This window comes from Camelina sativa, chromosome 6, assembly GCF_030686135.1.
Source record: "Camelina sativa cultivar CO46 ecotype springtype chromosome 6, ASM3068613v1".
NCBI lineage: Eukaryota > Viridiplantae > Streptophyta > Magnoliopsida > Brassicales > Brassicaceae > Camelina > Camelina sativa.
Genome location: NC_141885.1, coordinates 1,640,743 through 1,667,387, shown reverse-complemented (window position 1 = coordinate 1,667,387; position 26,645 = coordinate 1,640,743). Strand labels below are relative to the sequence as shown.

At 36.5% G+C, this 26,645-nt stretch overlaps 2 protein-coding genes and 1 pseudogene across 16 annotated transcripts; all 3 read right to left on the bottom strand.

Moving 5' to 3' along the window:
- Positions 1-5,328: 5,328 nt before the first annotated feature.
- On the bottom strand, positions 5,329-6,143 carry LOC104793851 (agamous-like MADS-box protein AGL80 pseudogene; annotated as a pseudogene).
- Positions 6,144-8,185: 2,042 nt separating this feature from the next.
- LOC104790079 (protein SHORT ROOT IN SALT MEDIUM 1) lies at positions 8,186-15,827 on the bottom strand. 2 transcript variants are annotated; one of them, XM_087455704.1, is made up of 19 exons: positions 15,555-15,827; positions 15,333-15,413; positions 14,650-15,141; positions 14,453-14,553; positions 13,520-14,251; positions 13,378-13,423; positions 12,604-12,696; positions 12,454-12,509; positions 12,126-12,228; positions 11,749-11,960; positions 11,603-11,666; positions 10,094-11,203; positions 9,935-10,009; positions 9,732-9,806; positions 9,208-9,642; positions 8,901-9,107; positions 8,757-8,798; positions 8,596-8,658; positions 8,186-8,509 (listed from the first exon to the last, which is right to left on the bottom strand). In XM_087455704.1, exons 2-19 carry the CDS (start codon positions 15,411-15,413, stop codon positions 8,423-8,425), a joined length of 4,074 nt encoding a protein of 1,357 aa, XP_087311830.1. In that variant the 5' UTR covers positions 15,555-15,827; the 3' UTR covers positions 8,186-8,422. The 2 variants fall into 2 exon arrangements, with proteins under 2 accessions (XP_087311830.1, XP_087311831.1); XM_087455705.1 differs by lacking the exons at positions 13,378-13,423; positions 13,520-14,251 and having other exon boundaries at positions 15,555-15,797.
- A 191-nt stretch (positions 15,828-16,018) lies between these two features.
- Positions 16,019-26,299, bottom strand: LOC104793850 (uncharacterized). Of its 14 annotated transcripts, none has more exons than XR_015560262.1 (17): positions 25,370-26,299; positions 25,004-25,280; positions 24,716-24,901; positions 24,055-24,201; positions 23,144-23,608; positions 20,497-23,046; positions 20,245-20,422; positions 20,003-20,158; positions 19,270-19,510; positions 18,618-18,928; positions 17,995-18,444; positions 17,644-17,791; positions 17,296-17,513; positions 17,114-17,203; positions 16,945-17,026; positions 16,666-16,733; positions 16,019-16,401 (listed from the first exon to the last, which is right to left on the bottom strand). XR_015560262.1 is itself a non-coding variant. In XM_087455702.1 (11 exons), exons 1-11 carry the CDS (start codon positions 26,119-26,121, stop codon positions 18,147-18,149), a joined length of 5,547 nt encoding a protein of 1,848 aa, XP_087311828.1. In that variant the 5' UTR covers positions 26,122-26,299; the 3' UTR covers positions 17,859-18,146. The 14 variants fall into 14 exon arrangements, 2 of the variants coding, with proteins under 2 accessions (XP_087311828.1, XP_087311829.1); XR_015560261.1 differs by having other exon boundaries at positions 17,644-17,772; XR_015560258.1 differs by having other exon boundaries at positions 17,103-17,203; positions 17,644-17,772; positions 20,245-20,408.
- Positions 26,300-26,645: the final 346 nt, after the last annotated feature.

The window sequence follows — 26,645 nt, the reverse complement described above, 5'->3', positions numbered from 1 at the left end:
TAAGACATGCTCTATTTCCTGACGGTGATAGGTAAATATTTTTATTTTGTTTTTCGATTAGTTTTTTTTTTGTTTGGTAAGTATTTTTTTAACTTTTTTTTTCTAGTGATTAACTTGTGTCAAAATCTAAGATCGTTAATTTGACACATGTCGCGGTCATGTTAAGCAGTAATCTGGACACATGTCGACATCTTATCGATACTATTGACACGTGTCACGATCTCGTTAATGAGTAACTTTGACATCAAACTTTATATAATAAAATTAGAATTTGGTTTGATTTAATTATTGAGCTAAATCTTGTTAATTTATTTGGAGACATTGGTTCGGGTTGGTTCAATGGATTAAATCATGGATATTGATTTGGTATATTATTGAGAAATAATATTCGACTGATCTAAACCATTGCAGACCGAGGTTGTTGTTAAAGCAAAATTTATTGTCGCAAGTGCTAAGCCGAGGATGTGGCTAAGGCGAGAACAAGTTGGTGTCTTCTACAGATTCATATGTGTTAGGATAGTTGTTTAGTCTAAGGTTAAGCTGAGTATACCTACGAGTTGCATATATTATGAGTAAATGTATTTGTTTGTTGAGTGTACTAATATTTATATGTATATAAAATATAGTTTTTATAAAGTATAAGAAACAAAATTAGTATCTTATATGTAACATTTCCACCTGAGATTTCTTTCACAATTACTAAGTTGATAATGTACTCTTCACTTGTAACTCATCTTATACAATCAGCTGGATAACAACTTTATGTTGGTTATGAGATTTCAAAGGCTAATATATGGAATGTTTTCTAGATTAGTACAATTCTAAGACTTTTGCAAGCATTTTTGCAACAGGTTTCAAATGGGTTTGTTTCTTTTTACCAGTTTCAACAGTGAGCTTAATTGTTCTCTGTACCTTCATCTTTTCAACTTGGAAGCTTAAAGTATTGTGGGTTGCAAGGGTCAATTCCTGATTTGAGAAGGATACAAGCAGTGCAAGAAGCCTCACTTGGGAAACGAAAGTGAACAGCTTTGTTACTGTTTCAAGGGCCAAAATGTGTGACAATCCAATGCATTTGACTAATTGTAACAGTTCCGGATGAATTTGGAGTGTTTAGACAACATTTAAGCCCGTTTTATCCCAAAACAAGCTTAAACCAAGAAAACATGCTAAAACCGAGAGAAAACATTGATTTGAAGCAGTAACAGCTATGTTACTCTTTCTAGGGTCAAAATATGTAACAATCCAATGCATTTGACTAATTATAAGAGTTCGGGTTCAATTTGGAGTGTTTAAAAACGACTTTTACCCATTTTGTCCCGTGCTTCGAATCAATGTTTTTTCGGTTTTAGCCTGTTTCGGGACAAAATGGGTAAAAGTGGTTTTTAAACACTCCAAATTCAACCCGAACTCTTATAATTAGTCAAATGCATTGGATTGTTACATATTTTGACCCTAGAAAGAGTAACATAGCTGTTACTGCTTCAAATCAATGTTTTCTCTCGGTTTTAGCATGTTTTCTTGGTTTAAGCTTGTTTTGGGATAAAATGGGCTTAAGTGTTGTCTAAACACTCCAAATTTATCTGGAACTGTTACAATTAGTCAAATGCATTGGTAACATAGCTGTTTACTGCTTCGAATCAATGTTTCTCTCGGTTTTAGCCTGTTTTCTCGGTTTAAGCCTGTTTGGGATAAAACGGGCTTAATTTTTGTCTAAACACTACAAATTCATCCTGAGCTCTTACAATTAGTCAAATGCATTGAATGGTCACACATTCTGACCATAGAAAGGGTAACAAAGCTGTTTACTTCTTCGAATCAATGTTTTCTCAGATTTAGCCTGTTTCGGGACAAAATGGGTAAAAGTGGTGTCTAAACACATTTTGACCCTTGAAACAGTAACAAAGCTGTTCACTGCTTCGAATCAATGTTTTTTCGGTTTTAGCCTGTTTCCTTTACCAACCTTATAATTAACGAAAATTTGACACTGCACCCAAACCAAAATAGTAGTACCGACTATGAGTCAAAATTGGAGTGTGAAATTAAGTAATTTAAATATATAATTTTAGAAAATGTATAGAATAAATAATGTTTCTACTAGTATTTTGTAATAAACAAATCTAAATTTACGTAAATATTTTCCCACGCTGTACCGTAAATATTTTCCCACGTTGTACAGTGTGGGTCACAATCTAGTACTTTATTATAACACATGTTTAATGCTGTATATAGTGTCATAACACTATTATTTTGCTATATGAATACTTAATTTGATTTATATGATTTTTTATATTTGAGTTTTGTTTTACAGTATTTATTTAATTGGATTTACATATGCAATCCTTATATTTGAAAAATCATAAAAATACATAAAATTAATACTACATTAACAAAATACATCTTACTTACATAACATCATATTCTTAACAACTCTATGTACAATGGATGACAAAGAAAACAACAAGAAGTAACTCTTACACAAGTAAAAAAAATGGGTTTGGGTGAAATGAACCAGCAAAAAAGGCTTCTTCCTTTTAAAAAAAAACCCCCCCAATAAAACATGTATTGACCCATGATCTAGTATTACAAATCGATGTGATCATGTTTAGAGAATTTAGTATACCAAATTTATGATAGTGTTTAGTGTTAATATTAACATCATTGTATTTATCGGTATAACATGTTAGTATATATTAAATTTATCTGTGAAAATTACAATTAGATTATGTATATGTATATTGTCAACATTATACACTTAGTATTGTTTATATAGTGAATATCGTGTATAAAAAATAAGTTGTAGCCAATTAAATAGTTTGTTATTGTTTACTAAGATTTCTACAACAATAAATAGAATCTGTTAAATTTCATTCAATAATTGTGAAAACATTGTTTTATTATTTTGTAAACAAATATAAACTTTTACTTTGTTAGTTATTAGATTAATTAAAATGCAATAGCATTTTTCATAATATGCCACATCAAAACTGGTTAAAGTTCTAACAGCATTGCTTAAAAAAGTATATAAAGATATTTTAAAAATATAAGCAATATTGTATCTTAGTTTTAAAATATATCTTAAACGATTTAGATATGCAAATATTTAATTTTAGTTTTATAAATAAAATTAAGTTTATAATTTTTTTAAATAGTTTGTTATTGTTTCCTAAGATTTCTGAAAAAATAAAGAGAATCTGTTAAATAATTTCGAAAATGTTATTTTATTATTTTATAAACAAATATAAGCTTTTCTTTTGTTAGTTATTAATAAATTAAACTTTAACAACATTGCTTAAATAAGTACATATAGAGATATGAAAGCATTCAATTAATGCTATAATATAACAACTTACGATAGCATACTGTAACATCCACAAACCGGAATCCCGGTTTAAGGGATGCATCAGTCAATGCAAGGTTGGTTTTTTGCGGACGAGTTTAAGTAAAACGCTGCATTTTGGGTTAGGAAACCTTTAAATCGTGTTTTAAAAGGGAGTTTTGTCGTCATTAGTGAGTTAGCCGCTTTTGAGAGAAAAGAAAGAGGAGAAAATAGTTCTTACTGTTCTTGAGATTTTTGGGAGTTTTGAGGCTGTTCTTGTAGAGATTTGTAGTTGGGATTGTTGTAGGAGCTTCCTAGGAGCGTTGTTTTGCTTGTTTGATGTTCAGAATCTTCTTGGCAAATGTAAGTGCATGACCATGGCCTATCTAAGCTTGAGATTTCTCTGATCTGCTTGTTTATGTGTTGTGTAGCTTGTTAGAACGTTAATTGAGGCTTTGTGAGGCCTTCTTGTGGCTTGGGATCGAGTTTGTTGGTTGTAGGAACAAAGATCCTGTGAGAAGCTTCGGGGAAAGACAGTGCTCGGTATGTGTGTCGGTCGATGCACTTTGTGCGTTGGTCGATGTAATGCGATGACCGCTCAGATTGACCTAGGAACATCGGTCGTTGCCATGTGGAGGTGTCGGTCGATGCAATTAGGGATTTCATGTAATGTCGAGCATGCGTCGGTCGATGCAGTGTGAGTTTCGGTCGATGCAAGTGAACCTTGTGTCGGTCGATGCAACCCCAGTTGGTGTCGGTCGATGGATGGTTTGGTGTCGGTCAATGCAAAGTCCTGGTTTGTTGTTGTTTGATTATTGATTGTTGGTTGATGGTTAGAGATGTCTCTATTGCTTGTGTGTATAGCCCATTAGATGGGAGGATTGCCTTACTGAGTGTTTATAAAATACTCAAGCATCTCAATTTGTGTTTATGGTGCAGGTAAAAGCAAAGTGTGATCGTGGAATCAAAGCAATGAAGATGAGGATGTTCTAGTGATTCATTTGGTTGTTGTCTGGCTTGCTAGGTTGCTAGAGTTGAGTCATTAGAACGTTGCTTAGGTTGTTGGTTCTTTTATTCATGATGTTTGGTTAATCGTTATGAATTATTATTGAATATTGGTATTGGTTATTAATTGGTTTGATGCTATATTTTATGGTTATCCGCGGTGATGTAGTTGTGGTTAGGTGGCTAGTGGATATGAGATCACTAATTTAGAGTATTTATTATTATTATATTTATTATTTATTCTTTAAAAAAAACGGATCGGAACGTTTCACATACAAAAAATGCTATTGTATGTGTGACCCTATAGCTAGAGCACATATAGCTTTTGATAATTCACTATCAAAAATATATAATAGTAATAGTATTTTTTTAGAGTTAACAGAACCCATATAATTGTTATTCTCGAGTTGGTAAGTATGTGAATTTTCCACCTTTAGGGCAACTATACTTTTTAAAAATTCGTGATGATATTTGTTCATATTTCACTTGCTAGGACTAGAATTTATTTGCCTGATTCACGTCATCTTGATTCTTGTTGGGGAACATGTATATTTCTTACCTCAAGCACTGGAATATTTTATATCCCATTTAAATGATGGTTAATTTTGAGATCTGTTATAACATTTCATTTTTTTATGGCTCTCGCAATTCAATCGCATATCCTTTACAATTTGTTATAGATCTGTGAGAAATTTTATTTTCTTTGATAAATTTGCAGCGGTTTTGCATAGACACTAGTAAAAAAAACGTATAACCACGCTTTTGTCACAACAAATCGTGACTAAATATTTAGTTGTCACGAATTAGTCACTAAATCTATTTGAAGCACATTCGTGACTATCTAGCCACAAAATAATCACGAATACAACATGTAACCACTTTTGTCACCAATTAACCACAAAACATTCGTAGTTATCTAGACACAACAAGATTCGTGGCTAAATTGTGACTAAACTAACCACTAAATATATTAGTGGCAAGTTTGTGGCTATTCCAAGATGACAATGTAGCCACGACAACTAACGTTGTTAACTTGTGACTAACTTACTGCCAAAAAATATTTTTGTCAAACATTCGTGGCTACTCCACTTAATTATATATCCATCACGGTAAAAGTGAGATGGCTGTATAGCCACGTAGTTGTTAGTAGCTAAATTGTGATTTAATTTGAACAGGATAATAATAAAGAGAGTTGGAAACATTGAGAGTTGGAAAGAATTGAGAATTCACTTCAACTGAAGATGTTGGTGCCATGACATTTGTAGCAGCTTCTGATGATTCACCATATTCAACATGGGATTGCCTTAGGATTTTGTTTTTGTGGTGATAAAATTCATTAAGATACTGATCAATGTACTTACACAAATCTTCACGATGTATGTTAGGCAGCTTAAATCTATCACCCTTCCCACCAAGAAGTTCGAACATGGCCTCTTTCATCATCCTCTCCGCATTGTTCTTCATCTTTCTCTTGTTATTCCCCATAGCTTTTGATATGTTTTGTTTGAGAAAGCCTTCATGGTTCACCATTTTTTTCTCTTGCTCCATATCTGTCAGCATCTCGAACTTCCCCACGGCGTTCTTTACTCCCAAGTTTGATGGCCAGACCTCCGAAACTGAGTTGGATAAACTGTAAATCACAGCACATGCTTCGATTCCGCAAAGTACGGAAAGCTCGTGGATCTTTTTCACGAAACCTTTTTTCTCTTATTGAACGTTGCTTTTCTCATTGAATCATTTTCAATGTAAGATAGGTTTAGCTTCTTTCTAGTCATGATATTGACCATAATTGAAGAAAAAATATGTGTGTATATGAATTATGTTTTAGTGATTTTGTATGGTGTGTGTTGATTTATCAGAAGTTCGTTTATATAGAACAAATTATGAGCTGACAAAATTTAATTAAAAGATAACACATTTAATTTTATAAAATTTATTAATTACATATTTTAAGTAAAAAATCTGTAGGTATGCCACTTGGTTGGATACGGTAACAAACATTTATTGGTGAGATTTGTTGCTCAGACTACAAGATTAATTATCATTACAAACCATCACTAATGTTGTATTCACTGGTAAAATTCTGGCTATTAATGAGTAAGTGAAAACACCAAAAGTTATCATTTTTATTTATGAAGATACATGGTAATTAAATTTGGTGAAATTGTTTTCTATATAAATTATAGTCAATTATTATTTTATTTTGAATAACAGCTAATATTTACACACATTTGGATATCATGAGTAACTTTAAAAAAAAAACATATTTCATACATTACTACAGTGATCAGCATATTAAATACATGAAAATGATAACTTTTGGTGTTATGATCAATCACTTTATTTTTAGATATGATTTGTTAACACAAACGACTTTATTTTATATATAGGCATATATATATTATGATCACATGTGTACCACGGGTTAAAATTTAATAAGTTAACAAATCTATATATTAAACTTTACATATATCCAAATTAAATGAAATCAGCATAATAAATACATAACACATATATTAATTATACTAATAAGATAAATATCTAAAATACACTCAATCAACTTAAGATATTATACAAAAATTTCGAAAAAATTTACCCCAGGCCGCAATGATTATCTAGTTTCTACTTCGTATTTACAATATTAGATGAGTGCCTGCACTACATGCGGGTTTGTTTATATATATATACATATATTTATTGTAATACTTTCTTTGTGCTTCTTATATTTTCACATTTGAAAGATTAAAAATAATATATTAACAAACAAAACAATGTTTTTTTTGTGAGGAGGCAAAGAATACTAAATTTTGATTAAAGCTAAATCTTATTGTAAAATGATTTTTGTAGACGAACACTAGTAGCATATTTTTTAGGAAGTAAAATAATCATATCATTTGCACATTTGATTGGTAGATAAAAACATTTAAAAATCCTACAATTCTTGTCTAAAACTTAGGTGTTTAGATATATTTGTATTTAAGCTTCCCAACTAAATACCATGGGACTCTCAAATTCTCTTTTATCAAAAAGTTTTTCATACAGGTTGATTAATTTTTTAATGGTTATACTTAAGATAAACAACTTCCCTTCCTGCTAGTTATTCAATTTCTTGAATATAACTCAAGAATTTAATTTTCAATAAGAATTTCATTTAATTTCCATCTTCTTTTCTCTCTGTATTTTTCTCAACCAACATTATATCATTGATTTAACTATCTTTTATTCGATAGTAAAAAAAAACTCCGATCTTTTTCATATATAAAATTTTATTTCTCTAAGGACACACTTTCATGAATTTCTCTACAATATTAACCAAATTCCCAGTCACTGCTGCAACTATTCAAATTGTTGAGAAAATTCTAATGCCTAAACCAAATGTTCATATCTTTATGGTTTATCCTAAGAGAAAGAAGCGAATATTTGGTTTTACTCTCGATGCCTTTTTATCTTTTGGTGATGCTTCTACTTACTTAAAGAAAACATCAACATATTCTAAGCCTCTCTACATTTCTTATATAAATATTGAATTTGTTTGTGATATGAAAAAGAATAAAAAACATGGAAAATGTTTCAAATTCCTCTTTAATTTGTGTTGACAGGTAGCACTCTGTCTACTGCTAACGTGTGATTCATATGGAAAGAGTTACCATCTTTTATAGTATAAATTTGTTTTTTATAAAATTATGAAACCAAATCTACATGATAACTGTTTTTTTTTTCTATTTATCGTTTTCTTTTTTACACAATTTCATTTTTATTTTTATTTATTTTTTAATTAAAATATGAAATAAAAATTTATGTGGCACAATCTAATTTGTCTAGGTGACTTGTGCGATAAAGGATTAAAATAAAGAAATTAGTTACTTTTGTTTTGTTTTTTTTTTTTGACCTCAGTTACTTTTGAATAATATAATAAGAGTTTAACAATGTATACACAATCTTAAACATATAATTTTTTTGTAACGAACTCGCAATATTATAATTATTAGTGAAAACAATCGGAATTTGTTGGTGAATTAAAACAGACCAAATAATGAAAAGCATTTCAGGAAATTCCAAAAGGAGACGAGACGGGAATATTATTAGTGTATGTTGGTTGTTCTATAGAGACAACCTAACAAGTTTATTGTATAAAATTCGATCATCTCTTCCAGTGCTGCTCTCTAACAAAGCACTTTGCACAAGTTCCTGCAACATCATCATACATTGTTTAATATTACGATGGTTCTAAACAAAGTGATGACAACCGTATTTGAGAAATCTACAAGTTTTACCTTGACTTCACGGTGAGATAGAAACTTCCCCAAGCTGTGAATGGTCATCCTCATGTCTTCAACCTGAAAGAAAACAAACACAAACAGTATTTACAAACTCATCCTGAGAGATTCTGATATCATTTTATTATGTACACGACAAAAAACAATCTCTTTCTTACCCTAACATAGCCTGCCTGGTTACGGTCAAAGAATCTGAAAGCCTGAGCCAGAAAAACAAATAAACAAAGCTTTTAGAACCAAAACCGCAATAAATAAATAAAACACAATCTCTGATTTCTCAAGTTTTGTAGGGAGTATTTAACCTGTAACAGCTCTCTATCAACAGTTTCCTCTCTTTTTGGTGCATCAGACGTTCCTCCCTCTTGCCTCCCATGCTTATCAGTTCCAGACTTCGTCTTGATTTCAGTTTTTTCATCGATCCGACCTATTTCTTCTTTTTTATCAGTTGCCACTTCAGTTATGGGATTGGCAACAGTACCACTAGTATTCTCAAGGTTTCCTTCTTTCTTCTGCGGCGAAACAAGAGACATGAAACAAAGTGAGAAGATTTATAAAGAAAACAACTTGTTGGACTCAATTTGAAAAAATGCAAGTCAAATATGTTCATACCTCTTCAGCAGGGTCTTCTTGCTCAGAAATTGCAACGTCCATTTCCTCGCATTCTTCTGGATCTTCTTCTGGGTCTTCTTCAGGGTCTTCTTCAGGATCCTCCTCAGGATCTTCCTCTGGGTCGTCATCATCATCCTGGTTATCCACTTCCTTATTAGATGTTTCATCCCCAGTAACTTCTTTACTGCCCACAGTTTCTTCAGTGTTGGCTACAGCTTCCTTATCTGAAATTTCCCGGCTACCGTCTTCCTTGCCTGAATTTTCTTTATCATCTTTCCCAGGAGCGGATTCGGGTATAACAGAGGTATCCTTATCTTTCTGTTCAACTGTCTTTTGACGCTTATTTTGGGATTTTACTTCATTTTGCTTGACAGACAACTCCTCCAGCTGCCTCTTCCGTTGATTTCTTTGTCTCACAAATTTTACACGTAGTTTCTTGAAGGGAAAAACGAAAAAAAGACAGTATAAGAAAACAGTTCATGCGAGTCAAAAACAATAACGTCAAAGATCAATTATAAACAAACCTTAAGAAATTCAAAGATACGGGAACCCATTTGATACTGCAGCATCTCAAACAGCGATTCCGCAAACAATGAAAGCTGCAAGAACATAGAAGATAGTTTGATTAAAACTAAGTAGTTCAGAGCAACAACAAAATGTGATATACAGAGTTCCAGTAGAAAAATGAAAACATGCTAAGCAAAACATAATGAAAAAAAAAACAAACCTCAAATGATGACTCATCAATGTCCTTGTCAGTGTAATCCAAGAGCGAATCCAAAGAGACCGACAGTGAACGCAACTGCAAAACAAAAATGGAAGAAGTTACGACCATAATGTAGCCATTACCAAATGTAATGAAACCGCTTATTTACTGTCCACCTACTTTGGAGTCTTTGTTACGTTTCGTCTGTAAAATAAATCCTGGCCGAGGAGGTTCCTCTGACTTTTTCCTGTCCTTCATTTGTATCCTGGACTCCTCTTTTCCACCTTTCTCTTTAATCTCTTTCTCAGTAATTTTTTCTTTAACCTTTTTCTCATCAGCATTATTCCTATCAATTTTTTTCCCCTCAAACTGAGTCTCTGAGTTGTTTTTCCTTTCAGCCTTCTTGTCTTCACCTGTCTTAGTGTCTTTCTTATTTGCACTAGAGGAACCCTCCTTTTTCTCAGTATCTGGAGATCCTGTATTCTGTTTTATTTTCACACTAGTGGAGGCATTCTTTTCTTTCACTGCTTCTAAAGATTCAGCCGTCGGTTTCATCTCCATACTACCTGAATCAGGGGTTTTCTTGCCTGCCTCCACTACCTTCTTCTCATCACTATCTCCTTCTTTCTTAAAATCACCGTCCATACTATTGTCTATTTCAGCGACCTTCCTTTTAGCCACCCTTTTGATGATTTTTTTCTTTACAATTGCCTTCGAAGGAGTCTGCTCACTAGCCTTAGCACTGGGATCTGAAGTATCTCCAGTTCCAGCTCCCGTCACAATTTCTGAGCCCTTCTCTTGACTTTGTGTGGGTCTCGCTACTACCTTTTTCACTATATTTTTGTTAGACGATGTACCAATGGATTCTTCTTTAGGGACTGTGGTCTCCGATATGGCGACCTTTTCAGGAACTACCTTCTCATCCGACTTCTCACCTTTTTTAACAGTTCCTTTTCCATCGTTGACAGGCCTTTTAACAACTCTTTTAATGATCTTTTTCACGGTCTTCTTAGTTCCAGTCGTCTGAGTGCCAGAAGCGTCTCCTGGGGACTCTTTCTCTGCATCCTTGGTAACTTCAACAGTATCACTGCTGCCCTTTCCTGCAATGACATTTTTCTTAACCTCCTGAGAGAGTAGCCGATCTCTCTCAGTAAGAGCTTTCCTGAGTGCCAACCATTGGGTTCTCCATGCATCAGAGGAAGGAAGACATTCTGATAAATCGGGGACATATAGTACGGTGATCTCTTTGTAGCTAAAACCCCCATCTGAACCAACCCTGTCATAATGTATCTGTAAATGCCACAAAAAAGTCAACGCAAATCTACTTAGATTTCCAAACAAGCTGGTAAGCAGTATCGCTTTGTTCGCTTGTATGTGAAATAACAAAATGAAATTGCAGCAAAACAGGACACGAATAAACAATATTTGCAAAACATTCATGGAGAAAATCTCTAGATAAACCAATAGCAATGGTTGATGATCCACATATTTTATACTGTCAGAAAGAATCTATATATCAGGCAGTCCACTACTAAGGTTTATATCATCTTCAACGTCAGGTAGGAAATAAGAGATTGTAGGATATCAATGAAGTATTAGCTACAATACTCGAGTGTCATGTCCCCATACGTCCAATATCTCAATGAAGTCTTAAACCAAGACTCTTGGTCCAAGAGAAGGAAAACCTACCTCGAGAAATGGATTCCAGTGACGGCAGTTGCTCAGATCAAGATTAAGCTTATCCTTTGTGTGTCTGCAAACTCAAAAGGTTTTTTCGTCTCAGACTAAGAACAAAAGGCAGCAAAGATGATAAATGAATAAGTGAAGAGACAAACCTCAGCATTGTCTGAATTAAGGAAGACTGGTCAACTGATGGGTCCATACCATCTGTGGGATCCCAGGAACCACCAAACGCCATGAATGAATGATCCTTTTTAAGAACAGCAAATTTTAATATGTTGCACACGTGAGGTATACGGTCCTCAAATAATTTCTCTGAAGAAAGATCTTCCAGAGCAGTCCTGCTCAGCCCGCTCATCAAAACCATCTGAACAGTAAAGAAAACCCATAACACATGAGCAATTCTTTCAATATACTCAGAAACAATAGCAGCAATGATATATCATGCAAACATGACTATATAAGAAGATAGTAACGAGCAATGACATAATTAAAGAGACAATCTTTATCAATGAGAAAGAAAAAAGCCAACCTTGGCATTCCAAACAGTTTTTCCTCCAGATTTCAAAGCTAAAGGCTTCGTCGACGTACTTTTCACATCAGCTCCACCATCTTCAATGTAATCATGCTCAAAACTGCCGTCCTCAACAACCAATGGTTAGGTTTGCAAACACAGTTAACTAGAATTTATAGATAGTGTAATAAAAGTGAATCCACAAAATTTGAAAAATGTGTGCAACTCTAGTATAAGGTACAGTCAAGGGAAACAAAAACTCCAGATCAGATCTATTGAAACCGCGTAAGAAGGATTACAATCCTAAGACAGACAAAAACTGTAAATAGGAAGCAGAATAATTCACCTCACAGCAGTATGCATAGAAAGTGTAAGCTTCTGTTTCGGCCAGTTCACAACAACCTGAAATATATAAATTTGAGGTTAACAATCATTCAGAACTCCACTCCGTATTAGATAATAAATGGGGGAAAGGATTAGATAGAAATACAGAAACCTTGGAAAACTCAGAAGGCACAAAAAGCCTGGGATATCTTTTATCTAATGTCAAGTAATCTCTCTCCATGTCAACCAATCGCGAGGATAAAACCTGCATACAAGTCGCATAATTATCAAATAAAAATAATGCACACTATGCTTAAGCACTGCATCACACATAAAGAGGGCAGATAACTCTGCGGTTTTCTACATTTAATTCAATACGAAGTCCATAAGACAAAACTAGAAATCAGGCAAATTACTGGAGACCACAAAAACCAGAAGCCATATAACAGGTTGCAATTTCCCTCCAAAAAACTACCAAACTCAGGAAACATAGATAGAGCAGTCTGATATATGTCACACTAATTTCAAAAGCAGGTAAAATAATCCCCAGATGTGGCAAGAAGTCAGAAGCTTGGCCAGATAACACCCACAACCAGAGAAGGCCATAAAAGGAAGAGGAAGTATAACAGTCAGAAGCTTGGCCAGATAACACCCAAGTACAGGAAGACATCTGATGGAGAGAAAAGGAATGAGAAAGCTGAACTTGACAGAGTTTACATGAAAAAGAGGCAATGGTCGGGAAGTAGAATTTATCATGCTTTTTTTTGTTGTCCATGATTATATTGAGATGGCAAGGCTGATATAGTAATCCAGAAGGGACCAAGAGATGCCGAGGTCAATCAATAAGAAAACATGTAGAATGCAGGAGCTGATAGGAAGATGAGATGATACTGAGGAGCAGGTAAAAAACATCATTAGGTGAGGAATCTCTTGGAACACTTATTACCTTGCAGACATAATCTCTCCTTATTGGCTTAATCGGTGAAGATCGCCTTCAGGTATAACAGAAATAAGGTTAGTGTCTGGTGCAGCAACAGAAAATGCCCTGTATTCCAGATGAAGAGCGTGACAGAGATAAAAAATTAAACCTAATTGATGCTTCACGATGTTGTGCATCCCGTCGCAAAGAGGAACTACGTGCATCCCTAGAAATAGATTTAGGAACTGGAGTCCGCTCCTTAGTGTCCTTGGACGTAGCTCTCGCTGTTGGAGTTCGATCTCGTCTTATTTCGAGAGCATGTTTTCGCTCACGTTCTCTTTCTCCTTCCTTCTCTCGTCGCTCCGATATGCGTTCCCTTTCCCGGTCCTTAGCTCTTTGCCTGTCTCGTTCCCTCTGCCGCTCTCGTTCTCTATCACGTTCGCGTTCCCTCTCTCTTTCTCGGTCCTTATCTCTGGAGCGTAGATTCTCGCGACGACGCTCTTCTTCCCTTAGTTCAAACTCCCTGAGATAACTCGCCCGGTCATCTTTCCGGAGATCATCAACACGAGGACCACCACCACCACCGCGAGCCAGTATGCCACCAGGGTAGTCCAGGTCAAGAGATGCTGCACTGTGGATACCTTTCCCAGTGCCATAATCCCTCCCTGGAGGCAAGCTAACGCCATAACCAGGATTTGAAGAATTCTCCGGATAAATATAGTCATCTAAATTTCGCCGAGGAACAGCTCCTAATAACGATGGGGTATGTTGGCTGGCATAAGAAGATGTGCCGCGTACTGATAAACCGTGAGGATCAGACTCCAACCTTCCTCCATAATGCATAGCTTCTTGATCAGAATGCCGTACAGTAGAACTTCGTTCTGTAAGATAATCGGCTTGTCTGCCAGAAATGTATGCTACTCAGTGCAGTAAGATATAACTTTCCTTCAAACGTTATTGCAAGTTTTGACAAAGTACAGTTGTTTTACAATAACAAAGGTCTTGAGAGAACAAATAACAGACGTAACCAAAAATGCAAAAATTTGAACAAAAAAACATATGCTAGAAAGAAATCAGGTTACCGCTAATCATTGAAAAATACCTGACACCTCCATCAACAGAAGAGGTATGGAGCGACTGAATTTTTAATAATTGTTCTCCTCGGAGGAGAGATGCTTGATCAATGCGATCATACAAGTCAGTCTGCCAAAATCATAAAATTAATGCCAATTGTAACACCACGGAACAGAATTTAACCAAATTCAAGAGATTTTCAAATAAATGTGAGGGTGGGCGCACCTGACGACCAAAACTAGATGACTCAGCATATCGACTAGTTGGTTCATTTTGCAACTCCCTACCGATATAAGCGCTTGACCGTTCACCATACTGCCTTCTGTCAACCGGAATGTAACCAGACAGCTTATCAGAATACAAATCATCCGACTTTTGACCATAAACATGACTCGAAGGAGACAGGTAGCTTCCAGATGCAAATTTAGGCGAATCTGGCAAAGTAGGAACATATCCGGAGCGGCTGTCCAAGACTGATGAACCTAAGCCATTGGTGCTTAAAGGCTGAGAGCTGCTAAGAGAAGATGATCCATAGGCAGAACCATACTGCGTTCCATAATGACTAGCAGATGTTGACAAATGCGATCTGTATCCACCAATGTCAGTCTCTTGAGCACCACCACCTGTAATTGAAGGATGGCGAGAACTACTCAATGAAATCTGAGAACCTCCTTCTGCACCACCACTGACTGAACTTCCAGGATAACCAGATCCAAGCTACAAAACAATAATAACATAGCAATTAGCCAAAAAATTCTACCCACTTAAAAGCATAATGCACAACAATGGAGTTTAATGTATTTCTTCAATCCAAGAAAATTAACAATTCTCAAATCAAATTATGAAATTTCGTGAAAGTAAATAATCAGAAAGGTGGGATTTTGATTTCATGGAACTGATGATCTTACATTCTGACCATAACCAGACTGCGAGCCGTATTGCTGCTGTCCGTAGCCACTCCCTCTTGAAGAATACATATCTCTATGCATCTGATTCAATTTGTTATAAAGTTAGTAAACCCATTGCCTTAGATAGATAAAAAATACAAAAAAAAGAATAATAACAAAAAACCCGATGGAAAAATATACGAGAATCCAAATACATGATTCGCTCAAGTGACGAGGGCTTACCTACAAGAAGATTGAAAAAAAAAAGGTTCTTCTTTGCGTGTAACGTGATTGACGGAGAAGGAAGATCCTAAGCAATTGAGAGATTTAAAGAAGAAGAAAAAAAAGAAAAAAAGAAAACCCTAGAAGATCACGCAGATTGAGGAAGACGAACTTGAGAGGATTAGTTTGGTGCGAAGACGAACTTAACAAGGGTTTCTTTCATTTGGTTAAAGAACACGCATGCATTATCTTTTTAATGGGCTTAGATTTTATGCTATAATCTTTAGCCTTTTTTAAATTCATTATAGGCCCGTTCTTTTATATACATATTTGTTTCCAATTAAGCATAACAAATTTAACTTAATAAGGGGTTTGAATATTATTTATTATTTAAATTTTTCTTTGAAAATTCTTCTATGTTTTTAATTCACATTTTACAATGATTTTCAAAACATTTAATTTGGAGGACTGGAAAATTAATCTCATACTGAAAATATTCTCTAATATTAATTTATGTAAACATACTACAATATAAATTTTGAATGCCTTTTATTCTACGCTTATGGTTTGTCCAAAAATATAATGCCAAGATCCACCTTTCTACTCTTTTCTGTATGATTCTCTCTCAACCATTTTCTCATGTGCAGCCGAAGGTACTCATGTTTGAGTCAATCTACTAACTTCTGCAAGATTCAGTATCTGTCAAAGTCAAGTTACTTTGGCGCAGTTAGCGACTTCCTTCGCAGTCATGGCAGAAGAGAGTGTCTTTTTTGTCTGTTCAGAGTGGGTCGTACGCGTCTTTTTTGTCTGTTCAGAGTGGGTCGTACATCTAATTGCAATCTATGCTGGCACTTGAATCAAAACTTGACTGCACTAAAAAATGTTACTACCAGTTTCTACGTTCATCAAGCTAAAAGATAATTTAGACATCCCCAAAGAAAATCATGGTGTTTAAACTATTCTGCTTTCTAAACTCATTTCAAAAGTAGAGAACATGAGAAATTATAAAAAAAGAGGTTAACTTTTACTGTCTAATAACTATGCAAAATTGTCTTTTCCATGTATAAAAAATTAAGGAAACGGATTATTTATTCAATCATACAGCAAGCATATCACATGAGCATATACATACCAGCCAAATAATATGATGTGATCTTGAAGTTTTGTCGTTCAAAGCAGTTTCACCTACTTGCCTTTGAGCTATAAGAGCAAATGGAAAAATCACATAGATGAAAGGAAAAAATGATTACCAATATATCTCATGAAAGAGACAATGAGTCATATTTCAATTTCATCAACACATTTTGAGGCTTTGCCAAACGTATGCACCTAGACTACTATCACCATCAAATGCATAAAAAGTATCTTTATATATATATAGAGTATCTTAACAAGTGATAGCAAGTATTACCTTCACAGTTGCCAGTTAAATGCTGTAAATGTTGCCTGCTTTCTACCACGTCCTCCACCATATTTTCCACAATGAATCCTTTCTGCAAAATAGACAACATTCTCAAAGTTGCTGAGATTGTGTATGTCTATTTCAGCAATTAGCTTAGTGCTTCCGACCTTTTAAATACCTCTGAATCATCTACCAGTCCAAGGGGACCAGTATCACGATTTAAAAGGTCAGCCAGAGTCTCTTTATAGACAAAGCTCCTTTCTTGAGTCTGCATAGATTTTACAGGATTCATGGGTTTAGAAGAACATATCACCTCTTAACAAGAGCACAGAAATAGGGACCTTCAAGTTGGTCACTCACTTCTTATATGCTCGTATATATCTTTAACAACACTTTCAGTAACCCCCATGTGCAAGTCTTGTGATTTCTCTATTCTACTTTATTTACATCTTTTCTCAACTGCATAACCCTGCAACTAAACCTCAGTCTCCTCCTCACTCCGGGCTTGCGAGAAAACTCCAACAACTTCTTTTGATTTAGTTCACTCGGTTTACAGCGACCCGTAGCAGATCTACAATCTGAAAAATGATAAAAGTATATACCAAAACAAACTGTAAATCAGACATCTTAAGTTGCTCTAAACACCTAAAATAAAGTTACAATTTGAAGTTCTGTAAGGCACAAGGGGTCAACAAATTTAGTATATACCTGCGTGCACTCCCAACTTCCTGACTCCGATTGTAGAAAACTATACCCCATCTCATTACGCAGCGTCAGGTCGTGTATAATTGCGTCTTTACCAACCCTTTTACCTTAGGTAAAGACGCCATCATGATTCTGAAATGAAAATAAACTTCTTTTTGTATGATATGAAGCAACATTAGTTTTCATCTCTGCCTCCATAACAAGACCGACACAGCAGCTTTGACATACCCAAAAGATCACATACAACTTCTATATATTATGTATACACTGTTATGATACTTTGTACTTAAACAAAAGCATATACTCTATTAGGTACAGAAGATGTACAAAAAGGGTCTTATGCTTCCTACTTACAAGTATGCGGATCCGAAGCTCTTCTTCTGTCATTGTTTTTACTTTCACCTACTCTTTTTTTATCCTTCTGCGTACAATAAATCAGTTTTCACTCTGCAAATCACCGAGAGGGCATGAGCACAGCATGTCGTTTCATATTGTTTTCCTTCTTCTTAATTATATTTCTGCAACTTAGTTTCTGGAGAATGTCTCGGATAAAGAATGAGTGCCAACGCTAAAGAGACCACAAGACCAACCACTCCGCTAAAAGGCTGTAAAGGGCGGCTCCCTGCAATCCAAGCCGGAGAACTTGGGTTGTAGAAGAGGAATCCACCTGACTGTAGTAAAAAGCTTGTTGCTATGGTTCCTGCTCGCAACCCGATCGGAACAATCAGATTTCCTTGGCTTCTTGTACGAGCTCCAGCGAGCGCCAACGATAGAAGCCATAACCCTGGAATTGATCTCAGGGATCTGGAGAATTCGACAAGAAAACAAAAACAATCAGTATATAGTTTATACAGTTAGCATTACGCTACGGTACTCCTCATGAACAATAGCGGTGTACAACTGAAGTATGACATACACGTATACCCAGTTCATCCATGATCTATATAAACAATAATATACTTGGAAAAGATATATACCTTTGGAACAAGGCAAATATGAAACCAGTAATGATAATGCTTTGATGGTAGCCTAAATCTATAGCAATCTCATCAGGCATCCATGACCTGAAGAGCAACTCTTCCACAAGCACAACAAATGTCGCAGCTGTAAATCCCCTTACTATTAGCATAAGCAATTGCCCGCATCCCTTGAGACACTTCATGGCATCAAAAGGATGTGGAAAATATGGCGGTCGAGAAAAGATTGCAGCTCCTAATATTGCATTTACGAACTGTATTAATAGAACGACTGTCATGCCCCCTGCAAAGGCCTTCAAAAACACTTGAATCTGCAAGAAATCTTTATAGTATCATTTCTACTGTTTTAAAAGCATGAATGTATGGAACTGAAGAAAAGGAGAACATATGAAGTTAAGGGAAAGGAAAATCACAACTACGCCATATATTTTTGCTGTTTGAAATTCAAACAGGTCTACCAAGATCTTTGTTGAAGCATATTGGCATTTGTATTATTTCCTTGTTTTCGTATTTATGAGGGAAACTGATGCTAATGCGCTATTAAAGAAATCCAGAAGGCAGGATCACGGAGTATTAATGGTCAAGAAGTTTTCTCCAACAGTGCAACGAAAACCAAACTATTTTAATCTCAGTGTTACGTTTAAGGTTTTACCTTTACTTTGACTGATGCCTTAAAATCAAGCCCATATTGCATGAATGGGTTTTCATACTTCCGTACTCTCTTTCCCCACAGCATGACTAGAATAAAAATAGCAACATAGAGGCCAACTACACTAGCTAATTCCGCCACTCTAGAGGGATTACTTGTAGACCAGCTCTGGAGAAGTGTTGGAAGCAATGGAATCACAACCGGTGACCATAAAACGAGCAACATCCCAATAAAGCCCACAGCCCTAATAAAAACAACAAAATAACGATACACACGAGAATCATTAGGACCAGCTGATATGAAGAAGAATCAAAGGACCCAACTTATGGTAAAATCACAAGAGTATGGAATCTTTCACATGATTGTTATCAGAAGAGAATGTAAACTTTTTAAAACGAGGAATTTACTAGCAAACATGTATTGAAAACATAGCATATTAAGAACGGGGGGGTATCACTCACAAACCTGTAGAGAAGAATAAAACGTTAGTTCCCCTGTTTGTCTTTAATTTTATGGGAATGGTTAACACACATCGATAGTTTAGCATTCATTATTTAAGACCCACGTAAACCATAAAAACAAAATTTAGTAAAAACATTCTGCCAACGGAAAATAACAGAATACAAATATGAGCATCCACATTTTATATTGATAAGAGACTACTTCAAAACCAACCACAGAAGTTCCACGATACTGGAAAGAATCAACAAAGATGCTTAGAGAGAAAGCAGCTTACCTCTTGAGCAAGGGCCACTCATCCATACGCAAAAATTGGATTAGCTTATCAGTTAAACTCATAGCACCACGAAGGCCACCCCAGAGCAGAGCAAGTTTGCCAACTAACTTCAATATGCCACCCCTTTGACCCAAATCTGCTAACATTGCCACAATCCTGTTCACATGAAAACCAAGGGCTTTTAGATCAAGAAGAATCTTAAGGCACTGAAATAGAGGAATTGACTTATCTACTTTTAATACCTATCCTGATCCACTTCACCAGTTTCCTTTGTTGGAACAGCAGGACCAGCTATGGACATGGCTTTCTCAGCAAAACTTGCCACCATATTGCTCTGATCGAGTTTTCCCGATTCTGTATGTTGACTATCCGATGGTTTTGACATGAATCCACCTCTTTGTGGATCCTGTGCAGGAGACACTAATTACAAGGACGAACATATATTTATGATCATTTGCGTAAATATTTATCTGAATGCTAATGTTAAACAATACCTCGTCTTGAGCCAGCATCGCAGATGCTCCCAAAGCAGCTGTTACAGCACCAACCATGACACCCTCATTGTTAATACTTTGCAGGCCAGATTCCACCATTTCTCCAATGGTCGAGTTGTTTTGTTTGCTCTCCTTGCTCACTTTGCTTGGCACAACACTCGTTGTTGCACCATTGTCACTAACCATGACACCCTCATTGTTAATATTTTGCAGGCCAGATTCCACCATTTCTCCAATGGTCGAGTTGTTTTGTTGGGTCTCCTTGCTCACTTTGTCTGGCAGAACCCTCTTCGCTGCACCATTGTTCTCGTACCTTTGTGTTCTACCCGGGACAATATCTCTCTTAGCACTGTTGGTTGTTGTAGACACATCGAAATACTTTCTCAAAGCAGCTAAAACAGAGCCAACAACAACACCAATAGGCAGTACTTGTCTGAGAAAATGCGCCTCCTGGACAGCAGATGCAATTGCCCTAATGATAGCGTCCCCATGAAGTTTACCTACTTTTCCAGAAGGGCCATTGGAAGTTTTGCTATTCCTTATGAAAGTCCAAGTAGGCTCTGCATATACAACAGAATAAGAAAATGTCTTTGCCACCATTCTTATATCCTTACTGAGTTGAGACTTAATTTGTCTCATGCCAGCTGAACCCATCCTGCGTTGAACTTCTACGTTCAAAGAGTCCGATACAATAACTTTAATGAGGTGCTCTAATTCCTTACATCCTTCGTCTAATTTGTGAGGACCATCATTTTGATTGTCCGTTGCATCATGCATTTCAGAGAGCTCGGACTCTTGTCCATGGTCCAATATCACATATGCAGGCTCAATGATGTTGTCTTCATTACCTACACTAAGGGAATGAACCTGAACATTTCCGTGCGTATCTCTGCTGGCTGCTGCATTTTCGGCAAGGTTACCCAAGTATTCTGGTTGTTGATCTAGGAGCTTCCATTTACCTGCCTCTGGATAATAGTCATTATCCAAGTGTTCTGGTTGTTGATCAAGGAGTTTCCATTCACCTTCCTCTGGATAATAGTCAAGCATGAGAGCAGTGGTTGTATCTAAGTCTAACTGCTTTGCAATCTTTTCTTTTGAAAGTTTCTCCCCACGATATCCACGGTATCCATCATGAGAAGAATTTTCGACAGAATCTGTATTTCTTTCAGGCAGAACCTTTGATGAATGCTTACCATTCACAAATTCATCTCTGCCCAAATCTTTTTCAATCATTTCCCCTGTTACCTTATCATTTTCAGAACTTTTTTCAGTTTCACTCACACTGCATGCAGGATCATGTGAGTTTTCAGAGGGCATAAGGCTCTCGGTTTCTCTCTTGTCGGGAATTTCCTCTTCAGATGGAGACATTGCCTCATTAGTGACATTCTTCTCATCCTTGAGAGTCTTCGTATCCTTGAGATTCTTCTCATCACTTACCTCATTTCCTTCTTTATTTTCTTCATCCAGCTGAGAAATCATGTTTTCGAGCACACCGAAAACACTATTGACAGCTACCTGAGTTTCATCATCCATCCCCGTCAATGCTTCAAATGCGTGGGAAACATCAAATTTGGACTGATTTGGTTCCTGAATTGCTAGGTTAGTTTGGTCTGATACAGGCTGCATAATTTTGGTTTCTTTGCTCTGATCATCACATATGTCTTTCTCTACAGGCTGTGAAGCAGAAGATTTTCCAGCATCTCCTTCATTGTCGGTAGATGTCACCTTGTCTTGATCTGTGGCAGACTGTTTTTCCTTATCATTATTTTTATTAGTTTCCTCCTTTCTTTGTTGTTGAGATAGTACAGCAGCTTGGTCCACTTTGTCCCCATCACTAGTTATATCGTCTACAACAACTGGCGGTGGGTTGATACTATCATTCTTTGTATCTGAAGCCTTCTCGAAAGCATCAGCTACACTGGATTTTTCCTCAGCAATTGGTGCTTCTTTCTCATCGTGTTTCTTAGTTTCTACCTGTCTTTGAAGCGTATCTACTCCAGAACCTTGCTCCACTTTGTCATCATTACTAGTGACATCCTCCGTGCCAATTGGCCCCTGGTTGGCACTATCACTCTTTGCTTCGGAAGCATTCTCAGAACCATCAGCTGCACTGTTCTTTTCATTGGTATATGACTCGTGATTTCCAAGACTATCATCTTGATCACTGTCGACAGGTTGGGAGTTTCCAGAATCACCGTCTTTCTGGGAAACCTCGGTAGGGGAATGCTCTAGTTCTATTCCACCTGGAGAATTGTCCGAGCCAGTAATGGTGTCATCTGAGCCACTCACCAAACCATCGCTCTTATCTATCGGATTGGGAGAATGAGAATCCTTTTGATCTATGGCACTTGATGGTTCTTCCTTTGCTTCCTCTGCTTTTTTCAATCCTGGTGATATCCTAGGAAGCTTCAGCTTTTCAAGATTTAATTTAGTGCCACCTGACTCCAAGATCCCAGTTACAGCTGTTGTAATCTTCCCACGAACGTCTTCTGGCACGGCATCTTGCAATGCTGTTAGAACTGTCTCTCCTCGACCAACAGCATCCATAACCTAAACATTTACTGAATAACTGTCAAGCAATTGTCAATGCAGCGACAACAGTAAAACTTGTTAATATTATTTTTACTGTTGATACGTTGGGTGTTACCTTTTTCTTCTCTTCATCTTTTAGGGTGCCAGGCATGGTTACATCCAGCATGTTGACAACCACTTCTGCAGTCTGCAACACCTGACCTCTTTCACTTTCTTCTACGTTAGACTCATTATCTTCGATTGATTCAACTTCAACAAGACTGCTTGATGAAACACTACTATTTTCTGTTTCATCAGATCCATTATCGACTTTGACATTCTTTTCTAAATCTGTTCCAGTCGACAAATTTGAGTTTGGGGTGATGTCACTGTCTTCAAGTGTTTCCTTGAAAGGATCTACATGGTAACCATTCACCGTCTTTTTCTGGGCTGCCTGTACGAGCTTCTTGGCCCCGATACTTTTTTCAGGTGCTCTGGCTTCCGAAAAAACTAAGCCCTTTGAAGGGTTAACAGTAACATCCACGTCTTTCAAAAGTGGATGACGACCTTTCAGAAGCGCAAGTTCTACAGCAGTCAACCACTGCATGGCCAACATAGAAAAATCAATCTCTCAGACATAAAAAAAGCAATAACAGGACAGTCAACTAGGAATTAAAGAAAATAAAACCTATTCATGTAAAAGAGAATGACTTGCATATTATTTGCATTTTAAGCAGTAAAAAAAACCAGATGTTTATACTAACGTGTCTGTCTAACGTAGATAAATTATCAATTACAAAAAACATGATCGTAATAGTGAGCATCTTGGATATAGAGGGTATCATGCCTGCCTTTTATTATTCAGTAGTAACAGAAGAAAATAATAAAAATTATAGAAGTTGGTGTATCTGCCGGAGAAGCATTATGTTCCACCAAGATAGATTGACTATAAACCACTGATTTCAATATATAATATGTCAAGTATAATTCATAACATTTGTGAGTATGTGTGACTATGCAAGAGAGAAATATAGGGAGAGAAGTTGCCTCAATCGCAAGGTCCTGGCACCAAGACACGGCCACTGTACGTCCATCGATCAGATTTGGTGAAGACGAGCACAGAAGCAGACTTGTGTATGGGTTTTCAGCTATTGAACTCCGTGGTATTGTATAAGGTGGTACCACATTGTCATTCTGACAAATACACACAACTTACAGAGTCAAAATATGTACAACACAGTTCACAAAAGTCATTCAAGAGACCAGTATTAGACTATCTAAATAAAATTTACACGTAAAATGAAAACTGATTTAAAAATTGAAACCTGATTTAAGTTTACAAATGTAACTTATGAGTACCTATGTCAAAGGAGATAACCGCATATTGTTCCCTTTTAAGGAAATTTTTAAGCATGTTTATCCTAAGGATCAAAATCCTATTTTGTATCAATGCCAACAGCAACTAGTAACTCATTCAACATTATTCTCAGATTACTTCATGATCCGTGCAGCATAAAATCTCCTTTGACATAAAATGTCCAATAATAGTTCTACTATTGAATTCCTTAACTAAATTACACATACCTCTAAAAATGAAATTTTTACTATAATGATACCAGAAAATATAGCACTTCTGAATTGGAGATTAAATCAGGTCAAATAGAGAGGTATAACCTTAAAAGATAACTGCATAAGCCAGAATATTCACCTGTATAAAGAGGACAGGAACTTTTACTTCCCCAATCACATCTCTGGTTGCACAACTGGAATAGAAATCTTCTATACTCTCGCAACCATATGTCACCATGGACAAGGCTGTATCAAATTCGCGAACTGATTTTGAAGACAAAGCCTTTCCAACATCAAAGGCTTTTGCTCTGCCTTGGAAAAGCTCCTAGAACGTGAAACCATATGCATAGCCCAGTCAGTATAAGAAGAGCTCACTCTAAACGAGTTCATTAATCATTATGTAGCTTTACTAAGAGCAATACCCAACCTTATTTGCCAGCAATATCTCAACTAATCCACCTGTAATTCGTTGATCCAAACTAGTAGAATAAGGAGATGTTCGTGTGATCTCCTCAAGGTCAAAGGGATTATCAATGCATACAGCAGCTGAAAGAGGTGATCTTTCCCCAGCTTCTGCCAGGTACTTTGTCAACATATTTGCACCATACCCTCGCCCCACAGCCGCAAGTGTCGTCCATGGCCTTGTCTTGGTTAAGAATCGCAAAGCTGTGGATACATCATCACTGTCACCAGCTGTAAACAACCTACAATTGCAAAAAAAAATCCATCTGATCAAATAGACTCACAAAGCACACAAGAGATAAGGAACCCGTTAGTGAGTCTACTAGCTCACCGAGGTGTAGTGAGAGGCGAACCAGCACAACCTCTAGGGTTCATGACCACAGGAAACAATCCCCGCCTCAGAGCTTCGCATACAAAAGATCGAACGCCTTCATCCATACTGCCTTGCGGCGTTCCAGGTATAAAAATCACCGTCGTATCCATCCCACGCTCCTCCTTAATGTCCAAATTAGCCGGCCAATCAAGGGATACAACGCCACCGTCCTCAGTAGTGATACAAACCCTCTGATACTCCAACGGAGTCTTCTCATCCGGAGACGATACAGTAATCTTCCCGGTATCCGAAGTAACGAAATGCCTCTCATCAGTCACGAGTCTGTCGCTTAAACTCTCAGAAGAGTCATCAAAGGAGAGCAAAGAAGAGCAACGGAGAAGAACAAATCTGTTAAACGGCGTAGGAGTCGTGAGAAGAATCCATTCCCCAACAACAATATTATCATCATCGATTGACCGTCTTCTTCCAAACAACCTCGACGATAGGAAAACGGCAAAGCCGGAAGCGAATCCGGCGACGGATGGAGCAAAGGAATCGAGAGGAACGCTGCCATCGAAAGGAGGAGGGAGAATTGAGGAATTGACGCGAAACGAACTCCGAGTCTGTTGTTTGAAACGAGCTCGCTTCCTGTGAAACACACCGAAGCCGTATGAGCTACGGCGGAGCATAAACGGAGAGGCGTTTGGTATAGGTATGGCGGTTGTTGTTGCTGTTGAGTGAAATTGAAGAAAATTGGAAGACGAGTACATCTTTGATTCGTCAGAGAATTAATCTTCTGAGTTTGTTTGTTAAGAAGAAGAAGAAGAAAGAAGAAACTCTCAGAAGAATTGAGAGATTTGAAATTTTTATTTCTTCGTTTGTTTTTTTTTTATTTGTGCCTTCTCAATTTGTTCATGTCTTTATTGTGGTCTATATAATTCCCTATTTCTTTAAACCATTTCCGAGATAAATACACTATTTTTTTTCTACGTTAATGGCGCACTTTTTTAGATCACTCTATCCAAGATTATGCTGTTATCGAATTAACAATTCGAAAGCTGCAGTAAGCAGCCATCGTTAAAAAATGGATATAGACATATAGACAACATGTCCTAAGTTCAAGAGATAGCATTAAACAGTCACATTGTTTTAACTTTCACTCAAGTGTTGGTGATAGATAACTGGTAATCCTGTTTCTTAAGTTAGACATTTTGTGTGTGTTTGCTACACTTTTTCAGTTTCTAAAAAAGTCTTGCCTCTATTTGATTTGGTGCTCTGCATAAGTTCTAGTTGA